Consider the following 23877-nt stretch of genomic DNA (forward strand, 5'->3'; position numbering starts at 1 on the left):
CCGAAGTCCTTAATTTTATTGTTTGTGTCGTGGACTCCTTTGCTAGTCTGGTGAAGTTGTCTTTTATTTTAGAAGGGGACCAATGACATCCCAGAATGGTTCCTTGATTTGCTCACAAATTGGATTTATGTGACACGTCTCATTCTCTCTTGCGGAGTCATAGTGGCAAGGCAAAAGTCAAGACAACTGGTGATATCCCAGGATGCAGCGGATGATGCTGGCATCTTTAAATATCTAACCTAACTCTTAGCCCTCCACAGAACCTTCTTTACTTACCTTCCTGGCTGGTGGAACAAATTGTTCTCATCCATTCCTTCCATTGCAGGAAGTCTTCATGTGCTTTGAAGTAGACATCTCCCTAACTCAGGTTTGAGGCCTGTTGTTTACCCTCAACCTGGTTTAGCCCATTTACCTGGGGCTGGCTGCTGAATATGCACGTGGAGCCCCTGAGTGGCAGGTGGACACCAAGGGGGAAGAGTAGACCTGAAAAAGCTCAGCAAGCCCCCATACCAGCAGTGCTAGCTTCCCTGAGCACTCCATATACACAAAATCCTTTACAAAGGAAACTAAATATATTAAAATACAATTATTGGGGAAAATCAAGTTTACACATCATAGGTCAAGAATCCTTTGTAGTTCAACCACTTTATTTTATCAATGAGAAACCTGGGGTCCATGGAAGTTAAGGGGTTTGTCCAAGGTTACACGGGGAGTAAACAGCAGAACTGGAATTCAAACCAAACACTTCTCTCAATTAGAGATCTTTCCACTAAGCCAAGATGCTTTCTCCTTACTCAACAACTGGGAAATAGGTGAGCCTCCTTCTCCCCATATGGTAATGTGACATTTTCCCAGGGGAAGCAGAGGGGAACTTTGGGTAGTTGGCCATTTCTCAGTGGTAAAGATGCCTGAGCCTTTGTTCAGCAGCCTGCTCTCCTGAGGAATGGTCTACCCACCCTACACTTCACATGATCCAAATTGAAGCTGCTCATAGACCAATAGCTCTATCCCCTGTCACTCCAGAGAAGGAACTAAGGACTGGAAAAGAACAACCAGAGGAAAAAGCAACAACCTCATCCCTTTAACCCAACTCCCTTGGGGGAGGAATTGGTTTTGGGGCTAATTACTCTATGACAGCAAGTTAATTAGATAAGACCCAAATTATATGAGCAAAGCTTGCAAGCCCAGCAATTTGAGTGTTTCATGTTGTTTCAGAGATGGGGAGGCTCAGCAGAGAGAAAATAATTTCTTGCTTCCAGGCAAACCAAACCCACTTAATGCCTGGACTGCCCTTTTGGAGCAGTAACCTGGGTGTCAAACACATATAAGGGGACAGATAGCCATCCCTCACACCATTGGACTGGAACTCTCGTGCTTCACCTTCTACTTGCTGCATCCCTGTGCCAATCCACCAGCATCATGAGCCGTCAATTCAATTGCAAACCAGGAGTCTATACCAAAGGAGGCTTCAGTGGATGTTCAGCCGTGCTCTCTGGAGCTACCGGCAGCAAAATGGGGAGCTCAGCCTCTTACCAGACAAGAGGCAAAGGGCTTGGTGGAAACTTTGGCAGTCAAAGCCTTTACAGCCTACGGGGGACCCGGAACATCTCATTCAACGTGGCTGGTGGGAATGGATGGAACAGGACATATGGTCTGGGCAAGAACCGACTGAGTGGCTTTGCTGGGAGCATGTTTGGCAGTTTGGCTCTAGGACCTGCATGCACACCAGTGTGCCCACCCGGGGGCATTCACCAGGTGACTGTTAATGAGAGTCTCTTGGCTCCACTCAGTGTGGAATTGGACCCTGAGATCCAGAGAGTGAGAACCCAGGAGCGAGAGCAGATCAAAACACTCAACAACAAATTTGCCTCCTTCATTGATAAGGTGAGTTTGTCATAAGTTGGGGGTGGGGGTGAGTAATAAGTTTGAAGCGAATTTTTTCAGTTGTAGTAGAAAGATCTAAAGTTAGATTTTTGGAAAGACTTCCCAGCCAAGGAAGACAAGTTGAGACTGGATTCAAGAACTTGTGGGAGGCCATAGAGGACTTCAAAAAATGGTGAGAAGGGAGGTGATGCCTGTAGATATGTGTCCGAGAAACAAATGGATTTGCTGAGCTTTTTTCTTGTTATTTTTATGAAAGTGTTCCTGGAAAGAATATAAAAACTAGATCTGCTAGATCATCTCAGACTTTGTACAAAACCTTGGCCTAAGAACCGAGGAAGGAGAGAACTAAAGGAAAAAGGAAATATGGACCTAATCTTAAAGTCTACCTTGGTGTCAAGATTCGGCTCCTGGGCTATTATAGAGTAAGGTAGATAAGGAACAACAATTGAATCCCATGCCTTCTTAGAAAAACTAAGGAAGCACTGGGACTTTCTACCTCTCCTCAAACTTATCTCCTTACATGGGACCTAGAATTCAAACCATGGATACTTCTTAAGCCCCTGGAATGATTTTTCCATGGGGCATGAGTTTCAATAGGTTACGTATGACCTTATGAAAGATTAAGAGGGGAAAAAGTACAGCTAGGTGACCCAGTGGGTAGAGAGCCAGGCCTAGAGATGGGAGGTCCTGGGTTCAAATGGCCTCAGACACTTCCTAGCTGTGTGACCCTGGGCAAGTCACTTAACCCCCATTGCTTACACCTTACTACTTGGAACCTATACTTAGTATTGATTCTAAGATGGAAAGTAAGGGCTTAAAAAAAGAGTAAAGGGAGAGGGTACAATGAAGAAGAGTATGGTTTCCACTATAAAGGGCCATAAGAGGCAGTATCCTAGGCCATAATTTTACAGATGAGACTACAAGTGCTTGATGACTTGTCACACAGACAGTGGAGAAGGCGAAAAAAATGTACAGTCTTTTGCCTTCTAGACAGGGTTCTTTTCCTTTTATCAGGGAAGGGTGAGGGAATAAAGCATTTATAGAGGATGTATTATATGCCGGGTACTTGCTGAGGACTTTTTTTTATAAATATTATCTCATTCGCTTCTCACAACAACCATGGGAGGCAGGTGCTATTATTGTCCTTATTTTATAGCAGAGGAAACTGAGGCAAACCAAAGTTAAGTGACTTTCCAAGGGTCACACAGCTGTATGTGTCTGAGGTGAGATTTGAACTCAGATCTTTCTGATTCCAATGTGCAGCACCACTAGCTGCTTCTGCCTCAAAACAACAGGTTCTTTAAATAATATACAAGTCAGAATAAAGTCAATAGATCTAGAGGGCATCCATTGGCCTTTCTCTAACCTCAATCTGAAGTTTACCAAAACCAGTTCCCTCAGTTGTGTGGAATCCTAGGTTCTTACTTCTATTGGTAAGTTTCTGGCCCATTGGTTGGCCTCAGCCATACTCCTCAGGGTCTCAGTCCTACTCCCAGGTCACTGAGGACTCTTGAAGGGGTTTCTGTTGTATATTGAGAGCTCAATTACAGGCGTGCAGCAGGCTTCCTATGGAGTACAAACTCTCTGGAGGCAGAAAAGTTTGAGAACCCAGAAAGAAGAACCTGAACATCTCTCATAATTCCACACCAAGAAAGGGAAGTTAGGGCACGGTATGATGGAGAGGGGCAGAGAATCCTCAAATTAGTTTTAGTTGACAATAGAATGTGTTCCTCTAGCATAGGCTGAGCATTCCCCAAAGCAGACAGCTGGTAGAAATTAAACTTCAACTGAACAGCCAGATGTTCCTACCAAGCCAGATACTTGACAAGGAGGAATCTAATAGTCCTTGGAGCATATCTTACACTAGGTCAAGGGGGCTCTGTAGTTGGTCTTCAGCAACCACAGAAGTCTCCTTAGAAGCTGAGGAAATAGAATTCTTGGTGGATTTAATGGCACCAAAAGTGGGGAAGGGTGGTTTAATGCAAAAAGATCTGGATTTGGACAGAAAGAGGACTCACTCTTGAGTTTCATCTCTTTAACTTCGTCTGAAGAAACTTACATCTTTGATTCATTTTTCTGGGCTTCCACATCTTATCTTTCTAATAAAAGAGTTGGACACCAACAAGGTCTCTTCCAGCTCAAAAACTATGATTAACAAAATAAATTCTTGACCATCTATGTAGAGATTAGGGATATTGTGGATTATATTGAATTGAAGATAGTGTAAGAATGTTAGAGTTTATCCAAAAGAGATCATCTAGGGCTAATGACCTCACTTTACAGTTAGAGAAACTGAGTCACAAGGAAGCAAGTTGACTATTGACAGTTGTTGAATCCTAGACTGAATCTCACCTCAGGTCTCCAACCCAACATTTGTGGACTTCTAGTGTCTATGGAAATAGAAAACAAGGAAAAAAACAATAAAACCCAAATATTCCCAAAGTGTTAACTTTCTCTTCTCTTCCACTCTCTGACCTCCACTAAAGAGAAAGAGGTACAAAAGGCTCAGTCTATTTGTTTCACATAAAACCAATAGCAAAATGGCATGTGGGAATCAACACATCATTCCAGGACTTAAGGGTTTCCTGAACCAAGGGTATTCTGCCCTAGAATAGAGAGGCACATGGTGTTTTGAGGGATAGATTGACTATCACCTTTTTTGTCTGTCACCCTCACAGCTCTGCTGAGTGGGGTCTGTTCATTTGGGTTCTCATTTCTGGGACTGGGTTCTAGGTGAGGTTCCTGGAGCAGCAGAACCAGGTGCTGGAGACCAAGTGGAACCTGCTGCAACAGCTGGACCTGAGCAACTGTAATAACAGCCTGGAGCCCCACTACGAGGGCTTCATTGGAAACCTGAGGAGGCAGCTGGACACTTTGTCAGGGGACAGGTTGAGAATGGACTCAGAACTGAGGAATTTGCGGGAGGTTGTAGAAGACTTCAAGAAGAGGTGAGAGGGGAGATAAACTCTGTGAACTAGATAACTGAAGTCAGTCCTGCAGAACTGGGCCAGTAATGTAGAGATATGGGCATTTTCATCGGTTTCTTCAGGGGAAGACTAAACTGTTTAGGGTTTAGTGAGGATAGCAGTGCTCCTAGTATTAATCCCTTAGTAACATCATATAGAATGCCAGCAATTGCTAGAACTGCTCTGGCCTGACAGAGGGATACATATAAAATTTCTGTACTGTGCCTGCACCTAAGAACCTGGATGATTATAAGGCAGGGAAGTATCATTCATTTCCAGTTCTTTGTAACCATAAAAAGTGTTACTCACTCTGAATAGTTTGGAATTTTGGTAGCTGTCTTTGAACTCTTTGAGAGTTTATGCCTGGCAGGGGGATCTCTGGTTCCAGGCTTCTGGAAATTTTAATACCTTCTTCTTCCCACTTGGTTTTAGCCATAATTCCAAAAAGTCCTACCAAAAGAATGAGTGAAATAAATCACTGATTAATGTGTTTGTTTCCCCATGAACTCTTTTTGTACCATTTCCCTTTCCAATTTTTTGGATGTCAGGTGAATCCAAGAATTTTTCTCATTTGCCTTTCTCTTTCCTATTGCTGTTAATAGCTTGCAATTCTTCTTTTGAGAACTATTTGTTCATATCTTTATTGAGATCATAACTTATTGAGTAGTTTTCCTTGATCTTTTATATTTGCATTAATTCCCTATATGGTTTGAGTATCATACCTTATCAGAGACATTTGAAAAAAAGATATTTTTCTTAATTAAATGACAATTTCCTTTGTCTTGGCTGTATTGATTTTGTTTTTGCAAAAGCCTTTTAATGTAATCAAAATTATCTGTTTTGGGGGCAGTTGGACAGCTCATTGGATTGAGAGCCAGGCCTAGAGATGGGAAGTCCTAGGTTCAAATGATCTCAGACACTTCCTAACTGTGTGACCCTGGGCAAGTCACTTAAACCCCATTGCCTAGCCCTTACCATTCTTCTGCCTTGGAACCAATGCATAGTATTCATTCTAAAGCAGAAGGTAAGGGCTTAAAAAATTACCTATTTTATCTCTTATGATCTTTAACTCTCTAGCCATAAATGTTAAAAATACCTTCAACAATTTTCATCCAATATTTTTTAAACTCTTACCCTCTATCTTAGAATCAATATTGTGCTCTGGTTCCAAGCCAGAAAGGCAGTAAGGATGAGACAATGGGAGTTAAATGACTTGCCCAGAGTCACATAGTTAGGAAGTGTCTGAACCCAGGACCTCCCATCTCTAGAGTTGACTCTCAATCCACTAAGCCACCTACCTGCCCCATCTTCAATCTCTTTTATGATGTAGCCCATTGATTTAAATTGAGGATTCATTTGAAATGTTTTGGGCATATGGTATAAGATGGCCGAGACCTATTTATACTACTACTACTACTACTACTACTACTACTACTACTACTACTACTACCACTACTACTACTACTACCACTACCACTACTACCACTACTACTATTCTTTTTAAGTTGTTGTGAGTACAAAGGTTGTGTGTCTCCTGCTAGGGATGTGAATAGGACTTTGTACATAAAGGTACTCCAGAAAGCATTCAGGGGCAGCTAGATGGCACAGTGGATAGAGTGCCAGATCTGGAGTCAGGAAGACTTCCTGAGTTCAAAGTTGGCTTTGGACACTTACTGGCTGTGTGACCCTGGGCAAGCCACTTAACCTTGTTTGCCTCAGTTTCTTCATCTGTAAAATGAGCTGGAGAAGGAAATGGCTAAATATTCCACAATCTTTGCCAAGAAAACCCCAAATGGGAGAGTTGGACATGACTGAAATTACTAAATAACAACAAAAGAAAGTATATTCAGTGACAAACTATTCATTTTACAGATATGAGGAGGAGATCAACAGAAGAACAGCTACAGAAAATGAGTTTGTGTTGCTTAAGAAGGTGAGCTGTAAAGGCCTCTGAAGCCCTGGGTGGGTTGGCATCTCCCTGATTCTCAGGTCATTCACCTTGACCCATCAGTCCCCAAATGCCCTGCCCAACTTTCCTTTGGAAAGACTGCTTCACTGATCATATTTTATTGTAAGGTGTTGCTTGGACTGTACATTTCACTGTCCTAGTTAACAACACAACCTTCAATCTGTAATGTCAGTTGTGTTCTTTTGAAGGTCTGTAATTACTGCTTTAGTCCAGTTTAAGCATAAGGTAGTTTTCATGCTAATTTTTTTTCCTGCTAAGTTTTTAAGGTAGTTTTCATGCTAATACTGTTTTTGATCATTTATTCTTTACTTCAAACAAAATATCTATCAATGCTTAACTTGTACATAGATAGACCAAGTTCCTCATCCAAATGCAAAAACACAAATAAAAAAACTAGAGTTTGGGATAGAGCAGAATGAAAAATTCAGAAAAAAGAAAGCTTGGTGGGGTGATGGTGGTGGTGGTGGCAGTAGTGGTGACTTCACAAATATTTTCAAACATATGAGGAATACCTTAAAGCAGGGGTGAATCTGGAGATCATGAATAGATTTTAGGGGATCTGTGTAAATAGGAAAAAATGACATCCTTATTTTCACTAGCTTCTAAGTGAAATTGAACATTTTCTTTCAATACTTAGAACATTATTCTGAGAAAGAGTCCATAGACTTCACCAGACATATGTGGTACATGACACAAATGATATTAAGGACCTATATCCTGAAGTGATAGGCAACCAAGAGGTCCCTGCATTCTCTAAGAACCAGAGGAAAGGGACTTCCAGTATTGCAATAGATTATAGGAGGGATGTCTAAACTATCAGTAACAGCTGGGTATACCATTTCCTGGGAAGAGTTGCCCTGTCAAATCCAAGTTTAGAGTCTTAAGCTTTTCCCATTATGCAGTGTTGGGTATGGGTTACTAGAGGACCTCTACCTTTCTCTTGAGATCCTTCGGTTTCCTTCTTGGAGACTTAGTACTGAAGAAGGAAGCGCAGTTTTCCCTCTTGACCCTAGGTGACTGGAACTTGAGAAGTCTCTCCGACTTTTCCATGAAGGACAGGTAGTAATCAGAAAATAATTTTTGGGGGTGTCTCCTCCTAGGATGTAGATGCTGCTTACACAAATAAAGTGGAACTGCAAGCCAAGGTGGAATCCTTGGACCAAGAGACCAAGTTCCTGAAGTGTCTGTATGAAGCGGTAAGTTATCACTACAATGCCCTTGAGATTGGTCATTTCTCTAATAATTGGTCACCAAACTGAATGAGGAATGGTGAGGGGGAATTTACACAGAGGCAGATTCAAGTTTGAAATGGGGAAAAACTTTCTAATAATCAGAGATATCTTGAAGTGGAATGGGTGGCCAAATGACTTCTTCTGGACTATTATAGAAGGGATTCTTGCAAGTATGGACCTGATAACCAGTGAGGTTCTATTTGTAGTATGTTGTGATGGATACTAAACTACAAAGACAGAAAGGACATAGAAATTGCTTTCAAGAAGCTTCTGCCTGACTGTAAAGTGACACAAATTGGTCAATACTATAGATCAGGAGTCTCTGACCTTAAAAAAAATCCTGTATCCCTTATGTCTCCAGTCAAAACATGGGGATGTGGAAATGTGTATTGTATGAAAGCACTGGTATAACCTATATCAGATTATTTAGTGCCTTAGGGAGAGGGGAAGAGGGAGAGAATTTTAATCACAAAATGTCAGAAAATAATTGTCAAAAATTGCTTCTATGTGTAATTGAAAGAAATATTAATTTTAAAAAAATCAGATATCCCTTGGGGCAGTTGGTGGCTCAGTGGATAGAGAACTGGGCCTGGACACAGGAGGTTCTAAGTTCAAATCTGGCCTCAGACACTTTCTAGCTGTATGATCCTGGGCAAGTCATTTACCTTCAATTGCCTAGCCCTTACTGCTCTTCTGTCTTGAAATATATACTTAGTATCAATTTTAAGACAAAAGGTAAGAGTTTATTATAAAAAATCATGTATCACAACCAAAAGATGTTCTGAATGTATATGCCCAATATATGTATATTTATAAATTATATGATATACTCTTATACTAAGAATTATGTCAATTTTTCTAAATCTTATACAAAACTAGAAATTTAAAAAGATAAGATAAAAATAAAATATCTTGTTCTAGACTCAGTGGGAATTTATTTGAGTAGGAAAGTGACATGGGTAAGCCTGTACTTTAGGGAAATTTCTTTGACAATAGGATGGAGAATGAATTGAAGAGGCAGAGACTTAAGCAAAGAAACCAATTAGGAATCCAGGAACCTTTGACTATTACAGTAGTTCAGGCGAAGTGATGAGTGTCTGAGCTACAGTGGTGGCTATGGGAATAGAGGACAGGTGACACATTCCAAAGATGTGTAGATAGAGATGACAAGATTTGGCAAATGTCTGCATATGTGGAGTAAGAAAGAGTGAGGAGTGAAGTGACACCAGGGTTGTGAACTTTGTGACTGAGTGTATGGTGACTGAAGTAAGGGTTGATTAAGGTGACCGAAAGAATCCTAGTTCTCTTCACAAAAATAACAGGGTAGTCGGGAAGAGGAGTGGATTTAAGAGAAAAGATCATGTAAGGGCACTTTTAAGGTACACTTTTTTAGCATTAATGGGGGGAGGAGTAAAATTCCTCCTGGAATTTGTTCCACTTCTTTAGAAGAGGGATCATTCAACCTTGGTCCCATAAAAGGATTCTCACTTTGAGATTATATTTGTACCCATGGCAGGAGATTGCTCAGATCCAGTCACACATCAGTGATACATCTGTCATCCTCTCCATGGACAATAACCGAAACCTGAATTTGGATAGCATCATTGATGAAGTCAGAGACAAGTATGAGGGCATTGCCATGAAGAGCAAGACTGATGCTGAAAAAGTCTACCAGACCAAGGTGAGGCCAAGGGTGGCTCCGAGGAGCACTAATTCAATGACTGTAGAGACATGTGATCTATGTCTTGAGTAGCACCCTAAACTTTTCTAGGGGTAAGGGAAAGGATTTGAGCTGCCTGTCCAGCATGTGTCACCCTCTACAATTCACCAATAAGCCCTGAAAGCACTTTTCTCTTCCTAAGGATCTCCTGTGACATAGTATCATGGTATCAGCCTAGGGAGCAAGGCTTCCAACACTGTTAGGGGAGGAAATAATGGTTCTGGGATTTGAGGAATATTCCTTGACCTTCCAAATTCATGGTAAATCAATGTACTGAGAGATAGTCAGTAGCTACTGACTAGAGAAGATTCAGGAATCAATTCAATTAACATTTGTTAAGTATTTTTGCTGTGTTCAAAGCACCATGATAGACACTGACATTCAGCATCAGATAAAATATTCCCTATCCTCATGGAGCTTGCAGACTAGTAGGAGGAAAGAGAAACCCATCCAGAGAGCTAAAACACAAATTATGTGATAAGGAAAAGGAGCAGAACAAAGTACTATGTGAGGTCCAAGGATCATGGTTGTTCCTGACTAGAGGAAGGGTTCCTGGAGGAGGTGGTGGCATTTAAGTTGGGCTTTCAAGGATGGGTAAAAATTCAGGAGATGGGATTACAGGTATAGGCAACAGCTTAAGCAGAGGCCAGGATGTAATCTAGTCTTACAAGTTGACTTCCAAATCCTACTGGACCTTCAAATTTTGCCCAAGTTCTCTCTGAATATTCCAAGGCATATCTCTCACCTGGACCTAGATTCTATTTTTATTAGGTTTTCTGAATGATTTTCTACGCTTGTAGCTCCCAGTTTGTTTTCAAAGTTAGTATTAATCCATAACTCCAAAGATGGCAGAGAGAAGAGAGCTTTGAGTTCAGTTTCTCAGTCAGGGGGAGCAAGAAGGAGCAAGAAGAATGTATTGTCAATGAATTCTGCTTTGTCCAAAGTTCCAGGAACTGCAATTGATGGCTGGCCGGCATGGGGATGACCTCAAACAAACCAAGAATGAGATCTCAGAAATGAGCCGATTCATCCAGAGGCTTCGCTCAGAGATTGAGAATGTGAAGAAGCAGGTGAGATGGATCATCTGCCTCTGGTCCAATGGTCAGCTGGTGGGAGGGTTGAGCTGAGTTAGCTTTTAACAGCCGGCAGCCTACATCTCTTACTCAGCAGAGAAGGGGAATGGAGTCAGAGTCTTAAATACCCAGAGCTAAGCATCTTTAGGGGCTACTTATTCCATATTAATTTGAGAAGATTAAAGAGGGAGATAACTCTTCAAGTTATTGATGGAAGCTGCCACATATGTAGAGACTAAATATTGGAGTTGAGGGGCCTCCCTCCCTTCCTTCCATATTTATTGATTTTTTACTATATATTAAAGCTTGGACTGGGCTCTGAGATTACAAAAAATAAATTTATAAAGAGATAAAGTAGTGCTATAGAGAAATTACTGATTGAGGGATCAGAAGTCTTGGGTTCAAGTTCTGCCTCTTATGCTTACTACTTATATGTTCTTTGGTAAGTCAGTTAAACTCCATTGACCTCGGTTTCCTAATTTTTAAAATGGATCAGATTGCTAAGGATTTTCTAGTCCTATGACTCATGATCTTATGATTTATAACATGAAGGAGTTAGACTAGATTGCTTTTGAATGAGGTCCCTTTCTGCTCTAGATCTATTATTATGCTGCTAAAACAATGGCTATCATCAAGGATCTTAGCAGCTAGAATCCTAGAATGGTAAAGCTGCACATGAATTTATATTCATCCTATGCAACCCTCTAATTTTGCAGAGAAGAAGACTGAATTTAATGATGGGAACTCTAGGTACAAATTTAGGGTTATGGCTAGTTTGGGAGAATACTTAAAAGCAATATGGGATAACACATGAAAGAGAGCCTTGAACATGTTTTTACTCTAAATACATCATCACAACAGGAGGAAAGAAGCTTCCATTTTAGAATAAGCAATCAAGATTATTTATTTTAATAGGATCTAAACCTGGAAGGATCCTTATATATCATCTGGCACAGTCTCATTTCACAGGAAACCGAGACTCAGAGAGGCTTATCCAAGACCACACAAGTAATATGTTGTAATTAAATAATAATCGTTAAGTTCTAGATTTGAATATATGATCTCTGACTCCAGTCTAGCATTCTTTCCACCACATGCCCCCTCTATCTACCTCCAAATCCAGGAATGTTTTAAACAAGAATTATGTAAGTCTAGTGGAAAACTAAAACAAGAAAATGCCATCCCAAGGGATTATTGGCATCTCTGTCCAAAGAAATCTTTAGGAATGAGAAGTATGGTTAAGAAGAGAGTGTTTCCCAGAGACTGGAGGACAAGTTGGACATCGCCTTCCTCCCACCTCCCCAAATCTTCTGTCACTTTCAATTCTGTCCCTACAGTGCTCCAATCTGGAGATGGCCATTGCTGATGCTGAGCAACGAGGAGACAATGCCCTGAAAGATGCCCGGGACAAGTTGGATGAGCTGGAAGGAGTCCTACACAACGCCAAGGAGGAGCTGGCCCGTTTGTTGCGAGAATACCAGGAGCTGATGAGTGTCAAGCTTTCCCTTGATGTTGAGATTGCCACCTACAAGAAGCTGCTCGAAAGTGAAGAGTGCAGGTGAACCCTAATTTCCATATGTAGACATATGTAATTTCCATAGAAGAAGTACTACGAGTATATATGTCTTACATTCAGGAAGAAAGGAATGAAAAAGGGAAATCCATCCTAATTTGGTTATGTTGATATTCAGATTTTGAGGGGAATGGCATCAGAACTCCTTCAAAGGAGACCAAGAATCTAGGTTTATTGTTTTAGAATTCTGGGGTCATGTCTACACCTCCTCAAAGATGGGAGTTTTAGATTCAATTCACCAAACATATGTGAGGCACCCACTATGTGCAAGTCTCTATCCTTGGTCCTAGGGACATCAGGTAAAAATAAGTAGTCCCTGGCCTCAAGCAGTCTACAATTCATTAAGGAGATTGAGGAATAGGGACAGGGAACTCTTAGATGAGGAAGCTCCTTTTAACAATGCAAATGAACACTTTCAATGCAACTTAGAACAGTCTTTGAGAGTTGTTAAGGATACTGAAAAGTTATGGAACTTGCCCAGGTTTAAACAGCCAGTATATATGAGAAGCAAGAGTTGAACTCAGGTCTTTCTGGCCCCATTACCAGATCTTTAACCATGATGCCATGCTGTGATAGGTCATGTACACAAATATAGTATAAGTAAAATTGAGGAAGTGGTGAATATCAACAGTTGAGGTTTGTGCAGAGAAGTGGGAAATCAAGAAAGATTTCATGGAGGAGGCATCTGAGATGAGTCTTGAAAGAATACAAATATCTTCCAAAGCAGAGATGAGGAATGAGTTTATGCCAGACCTGGGGAGGTTAAAAAGTGACACAGGTAACATGCATTGCTGAATGGATGTGTGTGGCCCTTTGCTTCAGGGATGGTGTCTAATGATCCATTTGGTTATGATAGTACTGAAACTAATATATGGTAAATCAACTCTTCTGAGTGACTCAGATACTCAGTAGGATGGAGGTTGTAAATATTCTCCTTTGGACTTTGACTCAACCCCCCCAAGAAGGCTTTGCAAAAGAGATTGTTGGTTGGAAGACTGACCTATATTATTGTTTTCTCCTTTACAGAATGTCTGGGGAATTCCCATCCTCTGTCAGCATCTGTAAGTACCTTGAATTATAACAATTGTGGGACCATAATAATAAACTTGCCCAAGATTAGATAGTAATTGGAAAATTTGAACCCAAGTCCTCTGTCTCCCAAAGCAGTGTTTTTTTTTTGAACTCTAGGAAGTAGTGGTTGCATTGTTCCCATTTTGCTGATGTAGGAACTGAGAGAAAAAGAGATGTGAGTCTCTTGCCCAAGGTCAAACAGCCAGTTAATGGCAGAGTCTGAATTAAAACTCAAGTTAGCTAAGTCCAGTTCTATGTCTATCAGACCATCTTACTTTTGCTTCATGAGAACTCAGTCAGCTTGAAGCAGCACTTCTACAAAAACATTTTTCAAAGTTTAAAGTGCTAAATGGGTACAAGTCTTAGTTATAGCTAGCACAATTTCTAGAGACTTACTATGTTGCTACACAAGTTATTTAGGAGACTAAAAGAAGAGAGAAATAGATTTTCTGTCATCTAGAAGCCAAGACTAGGGAAATGGACAGAAAAAGAAAGGTCAAATAGAGGAATAATTGAAAACCATGGCTATAATTTGGATAAGTGAGGACAGTTATAGAGATAAGAAAGTCTGTTCTTTAAGTGCTTTCCTGAGGAAAGAGAGGATCCTTAAGCTGAATACCCTCTCTGTGAGTTGGCTTCTAGTGGGTAGACCCAGGTCAGAGAAGGCTGCAAAGGGAAAGTGGAAAGGGTACGGGATTTAAGAAGACTAAGATCCTGGCTCTGAGAATTATCAGCATGACCTTAGTTTCTTTCCACTTCTGCCAAATGAGTATAATATAATTATATGCCTTAGGTCCCATGGTTGTGGTGAAGGAAGCCTTTTATATACCTTAGAGTACTCTAGAAATGTGATAGAGGCATGTCTTCGTTCTGGACCATGGGTTGGCTGGAGGGTAAAGGAGGAAGGACATGTCCTATATGATGGGATTTCCAGAGGTAATCTGACATCCCGGCTCTCTCCTTGCAGCTGTCATCAGCAGTACCACTGGTGGCAGTGGTTATGGCTACCCACCCAGCTCTGTCAGTGGTGGCTACTTGGCCTCCAGTGGCTCCTGTATTTCTGGAGTCTGCAGCACACGGGGCAGGGATGACAAGAATCAAGGTTCCAGTGTCAGTGACTACAAGGATCTCCTAAGCAAATCCTCTACCCTGGGCTCTCCCATCAAGAAAAGCAGCCGATAGATACTCTCCAGCGGGTCCTCCTGCTGACCGTCGTCACCGGTCACCATAGCTCCAGCCATCAACATTACACATCTCTGTCCTGAACTTCTTGTCCTCGGACATTACCAAAAAAAATCCTTTTGTTTTCCAAACCCTCAGCCTTCTCTGATTCTTCTTGATCTGGGGGCAACATTGGATTCCTAAACTACTTTTTTTATTTACTTCTTGCCCCTCTTTCTTCTTGCCCTTTCTTTCTTTTACTCCCTTCCCCAACCAAGGCCCATGGTCATGACCACACCAGCCTCATCCTGAACACACTTCATGTCTTCTGGCTCCAGACTGCAGCTGGAGCTCCATCCACCATGAAACTCTTTCTTCCTGGACCTTCTTAGCTCCTCTGGACACACAGTCTATGCCCTTTTGGGCCATAGAACCACAGATGCATTTGGGGCTTAGGGGTCAGAAAGTGAACTCCATCCTTTTCTACTGGCAACCCATTGATTCTGGGTGTGGAGGCAATAAAAAGGACCAGGAATGACTTGATTATCCTTTGGTTAATTCACTTCTAGCTCTATCAAATGCAATTTATATCCATGGAAGGCTCTTTTGACTCTTCTAACCAGGAGCAGAGGCAAAGAAATAATATTGGCTTTTCCCTCTTTCTTTCACTTCTTTGACTTTCTACCATATCCCAATAAATAGCAAAATAAATACGATGTGGTCTCTGAGTGTTTAAATACACACTTTTGTAGTCACCCATATGCAAAAACAGGAGTAAACAAATGTGCTTACATACATGTAGACAGGCATGTCCCCAAACACACATATATAGACATGTAAATGCCGTCTTGTGAGCACATGCACATATACAAAGCCTCGTCACAGACACAGGAATAAGTACATGCATATATCCATGCAATATATAGGGGTATCAATATTTGCATCCATATTCAGACACAAATAAACAAACACATACATGTATACATTCACTAACCTATGGACTAACATACAAACACACATAACTAGCAACTCTTGCCCCAACATGGCTTCTTGCAAATCTGTCCAAATCTTATATTACAATATAGAAATGCATAATTAGGCATATGCATACACATCCACATAACAAACATATAGGGACATGCAGATAAATGTACATGTATAAGTACATACAGGATACAAGTGTGTCCACAAAAATTATATACATGAATTCACCCGTGCATACTCAGAGAAAAGACACAATACACATCTATACACTCTTGTATACAGTTTAAACACACAGGTGAAGTTGTATGTCTACACAAATATGTGCCCTTTATGCATGTGTACACATGTAGACACATGTTGACGAACTCAGATTACTCTCTTGCCTGCTGGAAAAAATGTCAGAGAATTAGGGATAGACCCAGGAAGGGCACTCAAAAGAAAAAAGTCCTCATGCTGACTCCCCTCTCTGGGAATAAGTGGTTGTGGAAGGAGGTGATGGGATGGTATTGGGGAATGGCAAGAGGGACAGAAACATGTATAAATACCTATCGGTGAGTTCCTATGAACCCATGCACATATGTAGATAACACATGAACCTAGGAGGAACAACATATAATATACACAAACACACACGTATGTGCTCTTACTTTGTCCCTAGAGAAGTAAAAAATGCAAGTTCTCCAAAGTTATGAGGGTTTTTGGAGATTATGAAGTCTAGGAAGAGTGGAGCCATATAGAATGCAGTCTAAGAAGGGATCAAAGAAGGTCTGAAAGGAAGAAAGGATAGTAAGAGGTAGTGGAAAGTGCACTGCTTTGGGAGACAGAGGACTTGGGTTCAAATTTTCCAATTACTATCTAATCTTGGGCAAGTTCCTTCCCCTTTTGGGGCCTCAGTTTCTCCACCTGTAAAGTGAAAGAATGGTATGAAATAATCTCTTCTAAATTTCCTTCATGGTCTAAATTTGTAATCTCATTATCTGGAAGGAACTTCTTAAGCAAAGTGATAGGTCTTTAGTCATTGGTCTTTAGCAATATCAGTCTTTACCAATAGGTGGGCAAACAGCATCGGTCACTGCCATCTCTCTGGATCTTGAGGTGAGGGTCCATCTTAGAGGGAAATGAAAAAATGAAAGCTGTACAGGGTTAGGAGTAAGCTGCATTTCTGGACCTTTTCCATGTGAAACTAGGGCCTCTTGGGGTAGGCACCCCATGCTTGCTTAGAGGAAGCTGGAATTTGGGGTCGAGTTCAACTCAGATTACTCTCTTCCTCTACTGGAAAAAATGCTAGAGAATTAGGGATAAACTCAGGAAGGGCAATCAAAAGAAAAAGTCCTCATGTTGATTCCTCTCTCTGGGGGCAAGTGGTTGTGGAAGGGAGTGATGGGATTGTATTGGGGAAGGGCAAGAGGGACATAAAGTTTGAAGATGAAATCGGAATCTTGCTATGTATGTTGTGTCGCCATCAAAGGTTAGAGACCATTATGGTGTGAGAACTTTCCTGCTGCTGCAGATGGACACAAGTTTGAGCTCTGGGTTTAGCCTCAGCACCTCTGTTCTCTCACTCCAGAGCTCTCATCATGTACAGACAAGCCTGCAGGGAAGTTTGTCAGGAACCGATGTGTGTGTGTGTGTGTGTGTGTGTGTGTGTGTGTGTGTGTGTGTAGGCGTTGAATCACCCTCTGGCACTGACCTTCCCACTGGCTTCAAAGAGGCAGTTGGATAGTCTTGGGATAGAAAGAGATAAATACAGCAACTGGCATAATGAATGTGGAGCCTTTTCAAGAAAAGGGCATACTGTGTGACCCTGGGCAAGTCACTTGACCCCCATTGCCTACCCTTACCACTCTTCCATCTATAAGTCAATACACAGAAGTTAAGGGTTAAAAAAAAAAAAAGAAAAAAAAAAAGGGCATAGTTGGGGCAGCTGGATAGCTCAGTGGATTGAGAGCCAGGCCTAGAGACGGGAGGTCCTAGGTTCAAATCCGGCCTCAGACACTTCCCAGCTGTGTGACCCTGGGAAAGTCACTTGACCCCAATTGCTTACCCTTACCAATCTTCCACCAAGGAGCCAATACACAGAAGTTAAGGATTTAAAGAGAAAAAAAAAGAAAAGGGCATAGTTCATTAAGATCTGGGGAAACAGGAAGGACTAGATGAACCTTCCCTTCCCTTTCAGCCCTTAGCATTACTAAATCCCACCAGGATCTGTTTTCACTGCCACTTTTCAGGTGGGATTGAGTGTGGGGAGGAAGATGGAGAAGGAAGAGTTTGAAAGTTCTGATTCTACATTCTAGAGCAATAGAAGAAAATTCTAAAGATGAAGTGAGGGGCAACTAGGTGGCTCAGTGGATAGAGAGCCAGGTCTGGAATTGGAGGATATGAGCTCAAATCTGGCTACATGACCCTGGGCAAGTCACTTAACTCTAATTGCCTAGCCCTTACTGCTCTTCTGCCTTAGAACTAATACTTATTATTGATTCTAAGCAGAAGATATAGGTTAAGAAAAAAGTGAGGTATAGCTAGATAGCTCAGTGGGTACAGAGCCAAACCTGGGGACAGGAGATCCTAGGCTTGCATCTGGTCTTGGATCTTTTCTAGTTGTATGATCCTGGGCTGGTTACTTTAATCCCATTTGCCTAGCCCTTACTTTGGTACTGTTAAAAAATTTTTAATTGATTTTATTTTAGTTTTAATTTCAAAACCTTTACTAACTGTCTTAGAATATTAGATGGAAACTCTTTTGCCTTGGAATACACAGTATTGATACCACGATGGAAGGTAAGGGTTTTAAAAAAAAGAATATTAGGTAGGAGAACAGTAAATCTAGGCATTGGGGGTTGAGTGGCTTGCCCAGGGTCACACAGCTAGTGAGTGTCTGAGGTCAAATTTGAACCCAGAACTTCCCATCTCCAGGCCTGGTGATCTATCCATTGAGCCATCTAGCTTCCCTGCTTAGTATGGATTCTAAAATATGGGTTTCAGAAAAATTACCAGTTCTCCACCTCCCCACCCCACACTTTTTATAGATAAAAGAAATTTAGATCAGAGAAGGTCGGTGTTTTGCCTAAAGTCAGAGCAAAATAATTTGAACCTAGTTCCTTCTGGCTACAAATCCAGCTTTCTTCTACATACACTATATTGGATGAAATCAAATGTGGCCAAGATTTGCTTAGCACAGGGGCTCTTGGCCTTTTTAGGGGATATCAAATTTCTTTGGCAGTTTAGTAGAGCCAATGATGCCTCAGAATCATGTTTTTAAATGAATAAAATATATAGGATTAAAAAGGAAGCAAATTATACTGAAATACGGAATTAAACAAACAAACAAGTTCACAGAACCCAGGATGAAAACCGTTAAGTTAGAACCACTGCTCGAGGTCTCCGCAACAGCAACCAGAGGCAGCAGAGTGAGCCGAGGCAATTGGAAATGATGTTAAAGAGCACACAAGACCTGTTGGGGACTTTGAAGAACAGGGGCAGGCAGAGGAATCACCGAATCACACAGTCCCGGGGTCCCAGCATGGGAAGAGAGCTTAGAGGTCATTTGATTCAGCGGCTCCCGGAGTAGGAATCTCCGCGAGAACATACCCAACAAACTGTCATTGGGTCCCAAGTTCAGCGGAGGTGAGACCCAGGAGCCTTTGCTGCAAACGCGAGACTTCCTGCTCTCTCGCCAGTTTGATTACGTGGCTCTCTACTACTCCTGTCTGGTTGAGGAACTTCTCCGTTGTCTCTGGGCTCTTCCTACTCTTTCCCCTTCTACTATCTATGATAGTAACATACATATTATTCTTTTATTTAACAGATAAAGAATCTGAGACTGAGCTTGACAAAATCTAGCAAAGGCTCACTAGCTAAAGCAAGGGATAGCCTGAGGACTGACTGATTGCTTCTCCAGGATCTATCGCTAATGAATTAGCTATGCGGTTCTTTAAGCCTCACTTTTCAGTGAAGGAAGATGAGAGTTAGACATAGAGGAATTAAAGAAAAGTGAAATGGAGGGGTTAGCTGGCTCTATGAGCCAATATCTGCCAAGTTACAAATAAAATAAATAAAATAAAATAGTAATTGAAGTGTCAAAAAAAAAAAAAAAAAAAGGGAGAGAGGAAGCTAAATGGCTCAGTGGATTGAAAGCTAGGTCCAGTTCAAATCTGACTTCAGTCATTTCCTAGATGTGTGATCCTGGGTAAGTCACTTAACTCCACTGCCTAGCCCTTACTGCTCTTCTGCCATGGAACCAAAACACAGTATTGATTCTAAGATGAAATTTAGGCTTGTTTTTCTTTTTAAATGGACAGAAAGGATGTCAGAAAAAATCACTGACAAGTAAGGCAAATCTGAAAGTTGCATGTTGAATTTATTATATATATATATATTTTATGTAATTTTTCTTTTTTCTGTGAAAGCATAGATATTTATTTTTGTTTTATTACATGAAACATAACATAATTTATAACATAGTTATAACATAAGTAACATATATTAAATATGATTTGTTAGGAACTTGTAATAAATCATAATACATATGCTTATCCAAGAGAAATAAATTTTCACATTAGCTATATCCAAAAATCTGAATCTCAATTCTTTTCCCTTCTCCCTCCTCCTCCTCTCCCCAAGAAGACAGGTAACATATATTATGTAGTATATATGTTAGCATTAATACATATTTGTGTGTTCGTCATGGTGTGAAACAAGAGTCATATTGTTTACACTAGAGAAAAATTAATGGAGGAAATAAGGTGAAGAGTGGTATGTTTCGGTTTGTCTAAAGACTGTCCTTTCTGTGAATGGATTTTTTTGTCATGAGTTCCTTGGAGTTTTTCTGCATTTTTACCTTGTTAAAACAATATCATCCATTATTGCGGTTACAATGTTCTTCTGGTTCTGCTTACTTCATTTTGAATCACTTCATGTAAGTCTTTCCAGGTATTTTTTGTGATCATCTTGTTTGTCTTTTCTTATGATACAGTAGTATTTCATTACTACTATATATTTATTACATATTTTAAAAGAAAACCAAGCTGTATGTAAAAGAGATAGAAGATGTTCATTATTTCTTTCTAGAGCCAGAAAGCGATAATGAAATTAATCTGGAAAGAAAGATCAAGAATCTGTGGGGAAATAGGAAAAAATGAGAAGGAAGAATTATACTACAAAGCAGAACTCATCAAAATGAGTTAATACTGATTAAGAAATTGGTTGATGAATAGAACATTTGAAGTACCCCATATACAGAAATGATAAATTCAATAGCATATTTATAAACAATCAATCCAACAAGAAGGGTGAAAAGGATCTCTTTCAATGGTACTTGATGAGTATTCGTCTTTTATCTGGGTCAGGGGAATAAAAGTACACACATAACTGCTCTGAGAAAGTGGGCTTTTTCCCAGCCAAGAGCATGATCTCAGATGGTCCACAGGTTTTAGGGGTCATGTGGTTTTATTCCAAGGTAGGCAAAGGGAAGTGGATGAGCCGATCTGAGATGAATCAATCCCACTAGATCAAATAAGGGTAAACTCGGGGGTTGGCAGAGTTCTCCATATCCTGAATTCATAAGAAATTCACTCATCACTTTTGCCATCTTAGATTTTCCTATTCCCTCATCCCTTCTACAGGAAGGGGCTCCTCTGATTTCCACAGTCTTTATCAAGTAGATAGTAACATACATATTATTCTTTTATTTAACAGATAAAGAATCTGAGACTGAGCTAATTAAGTGAAGAGTCAGGGGTCAAACACAGGTGGACTCCAAATGAGAGTGCACGTTGGAGTCTAATATGAGTAGTATTTCTCTTTCCTCCATGAGACTTAGTGGGTCTCAGGAGCTGTCCACTCTTAACTGGCTACAGAAGAGGCTGCTTGATTAGAGGCTGGGGAAGAAGGAAGTCTCTGGGATCATCAAAGGAGAGGACACAATGGGCATTTCAGGGCCTATTGTTCAGGAAGAAGATGACTGCAGCTAGATATGGACCCTCTAGCCAATGGGATCCAGATCCTGGGGACCCTCTATGAGGTGGTAAGGATATGGCTTTGTGTTGGGGTTGGAGTTGGTTTCTATGGTAGCACTTGCCTTATAGGATGTGAGGATACTTAATACTGAGAGCAGGTGGGGGACTCTGTAGATTATTCATGCCTTGCTATGCCCAGATGATTTTCCCTGAAAGTCTGTCAGCAAGGACCAGGTAAAGGGTTTTATTTGGTTGTGGTTGTTAACATTACAGTGGCGTTGTGCTGGAAAAAATACTGAAGTTGAAAGAGAGAAGGTCTGGACTCCAGCCCTGGCTCCGTTCCTTAATGGGTAATCTGGGATAAATCACTTAAAGTCTCTGAGATAATTCCATCATCTGCCAAGGGGAGGATAATGATTTGCACAGTGCCTTTTCCCAGAATTGCTGAGAGAGTGGGAGGAAATAATGGCTCTAAAGCACCTTAAAGGTTGTAGCTTATTGGCAGCTAGGTGGTGCAGTGGATAGCCTGGGAGTCAAGAAGACTTGAGTTCAAGTCCAACCTTAGACACCTACTAATTGTGGGATGCTGGGCAAGTCATTTAACCTGTTTGCCTCCATTTCTTCATCTATTAAAATGTGTGCTTTGCACAGAGTGCTTTGCAAACCTTAAAATGCTCTTTCAATTCTATCTATCAGGCACTTGTAAATTACCATGCTTTTTGAGGGAGCCAGTCTTTTGGGCTCCACTGACTGAATCTCCAGGTCTTAGAGGACAAACTGGCCAGCCAATGGGCCCAGGTGTCTAACAGCGAAGTCATCTTGTTTATGGACAGCAGCAGTGACTTGGATCAGGTTGGAACAGCAATATAGACTTGGAAAGATGGGAACGACATCCGAGGGAGAAAACCAAATTGAGGACACAGACCAGACAGTGCAGGCTGAAGTTCCATTGGACATCGAAGCCCAGGTGACTCAGAGCTTTGCCACTGCTGCTGCCAAAGATGGAGAAGCTCTTTGAGCTTGCCCCATCATCCTAAGCCACCTTCAGGAAAATCAGTCCTGGAGTTGTGAATCCAAGCTCTAAAAGATATTGGGTGGTGAGATGAATAGAAATTGGGCAGTGGGTGTCATTTTCCCCAGACAACAAAACGAATATGGATTGTAAACCAAAAGCAATATAATGCAGCAAATGCGTATCTAGTGCTTACTGTATTCAGAGCCCTGGAGAGGATATGCATGAGAGATGATAGAATCTCCTCGCTCTGAAGGGACCTCAGAAACCATATAGTGCAACTTCTAATTGGGGGATATGATGCCAATTAAGATAACTATATAGTCAGGAGTAATATTACATCCTAAATGAATTAAAGGGCAATAAAATAAGGTGCTAGATGGAGTTCAAAAAGGCAGGCTGTTATTTGCCTGAGGGAATCAGGAGAGACTTCACAGAAGAAGGAGCATCTAAGCTGGCTTTGAAAAGGGAAGTAGGAGAGAATATAGGGACAAAAATTGTGGTGTTGGAAGAGAGAAGCACATAACATGTTCTGGAAGTGGGGTGAGGCGAGGCAAAAAATTACCTAATGGAAAGACAGGATTAATGAAAACCAAATTGCAGGCAGTTATAAGAGAAATAAATATTCCCCACTCTCTCTCTCTGTAGATTTCCTTCAGATTCTAGCCTGAGGGAAGTACTGGAAGTAGCAAGTATGTTCTCTGCTTTATGGTAGACTGAAGGTGGGGTAAAGGAGAAAGGTGATGGGAAGGAGAAACAGGAAGGAATAAGGACAAAATAAGAGTTTTGGTACATGAGACAGATTCAACACCAAATTTCCTAGCAATTCAGTAAATGTTAATTAAGAACTTACAATGTGCCGAACACCCTAAAAGGTGCTACAGATATAAGGGGAAAAAATGAAAAATTATTCCTGCCTCCAATGAGTTTATGTTCTACTGGATTATTCTGATCCTAGGGTGACTATGAAAGTCCATCTGGAAGTCAACAGCTAGGAAAGCCAAACCCAGGGCTTGCCTATGAAGATTGGCTCCAGCTGCTTTTCTATCTCAGTTCTCCAGACTTAAGATTCTGTTTCAAAATGAACTTTGGTCTTTCCAAAGCAGAAAATTCCGGGTATAGGTCATCCCTCTGACTGTTTGGACACTTATCCAGGGTGCTAGACAGTTTCTGTGGTGTCATGGCAAGAATACTTGAATTGGAGTCTTCAGGTTCAAATCTCAGATGTGCCATTTATGAGATCTGAAAATGTGGCTAAAGCACTAAGCCTTTCAGTGA

General features: G+C 41.0%; 1 protein-coding gene across 1 annotated transcript; it reads left to right on the forward strand.

Annotated features, from left to right (window-relative positions):
* Positions 1 to 1419: 1419 nt before the first annotated feature.
* On the forward strand, positions 1420 to 14670 carry LOC123249684 (keratin, type II cytoskeletal 71-like). Its single transcript, XM_044678812.1, has 9 exons — positions 1420 to 1884; positions 4618 to 4832; positions 6723 to 6783; positions 7920 to 8015; positions 9568 to 9732; positions 10716 to 10841; positions 12182 to 12402; positions 13444 to 13478; positions 14456 to 14670. The coding sequence occupies exons 1-9, from the start codon at positions 1420 to 1422 to the stop codon at positions 14668 to 14670; spliced, it is 1599 nt and encodes a 532-aa protein (XP_044534747.1).
* The last annotated feature ends 9207 nt before the right edge of the window (positions 14671 to 23877 follow it).

Source organism: Gracilinanus agilis, chromosome 5 (assembly GCF_016433145.1).
Source record: "Gracilinanus agilis isolate LMUSP501 chromosome 5, AgileGrace, whole genome shotgun sequence".
Classification (NCBI taxonomy): Eukaryota; Metazoa; Chordata; class Mammalia; order Didelphimorphia; family Didelphidae; genus Gracilinanus; species Gracilinanus agilis.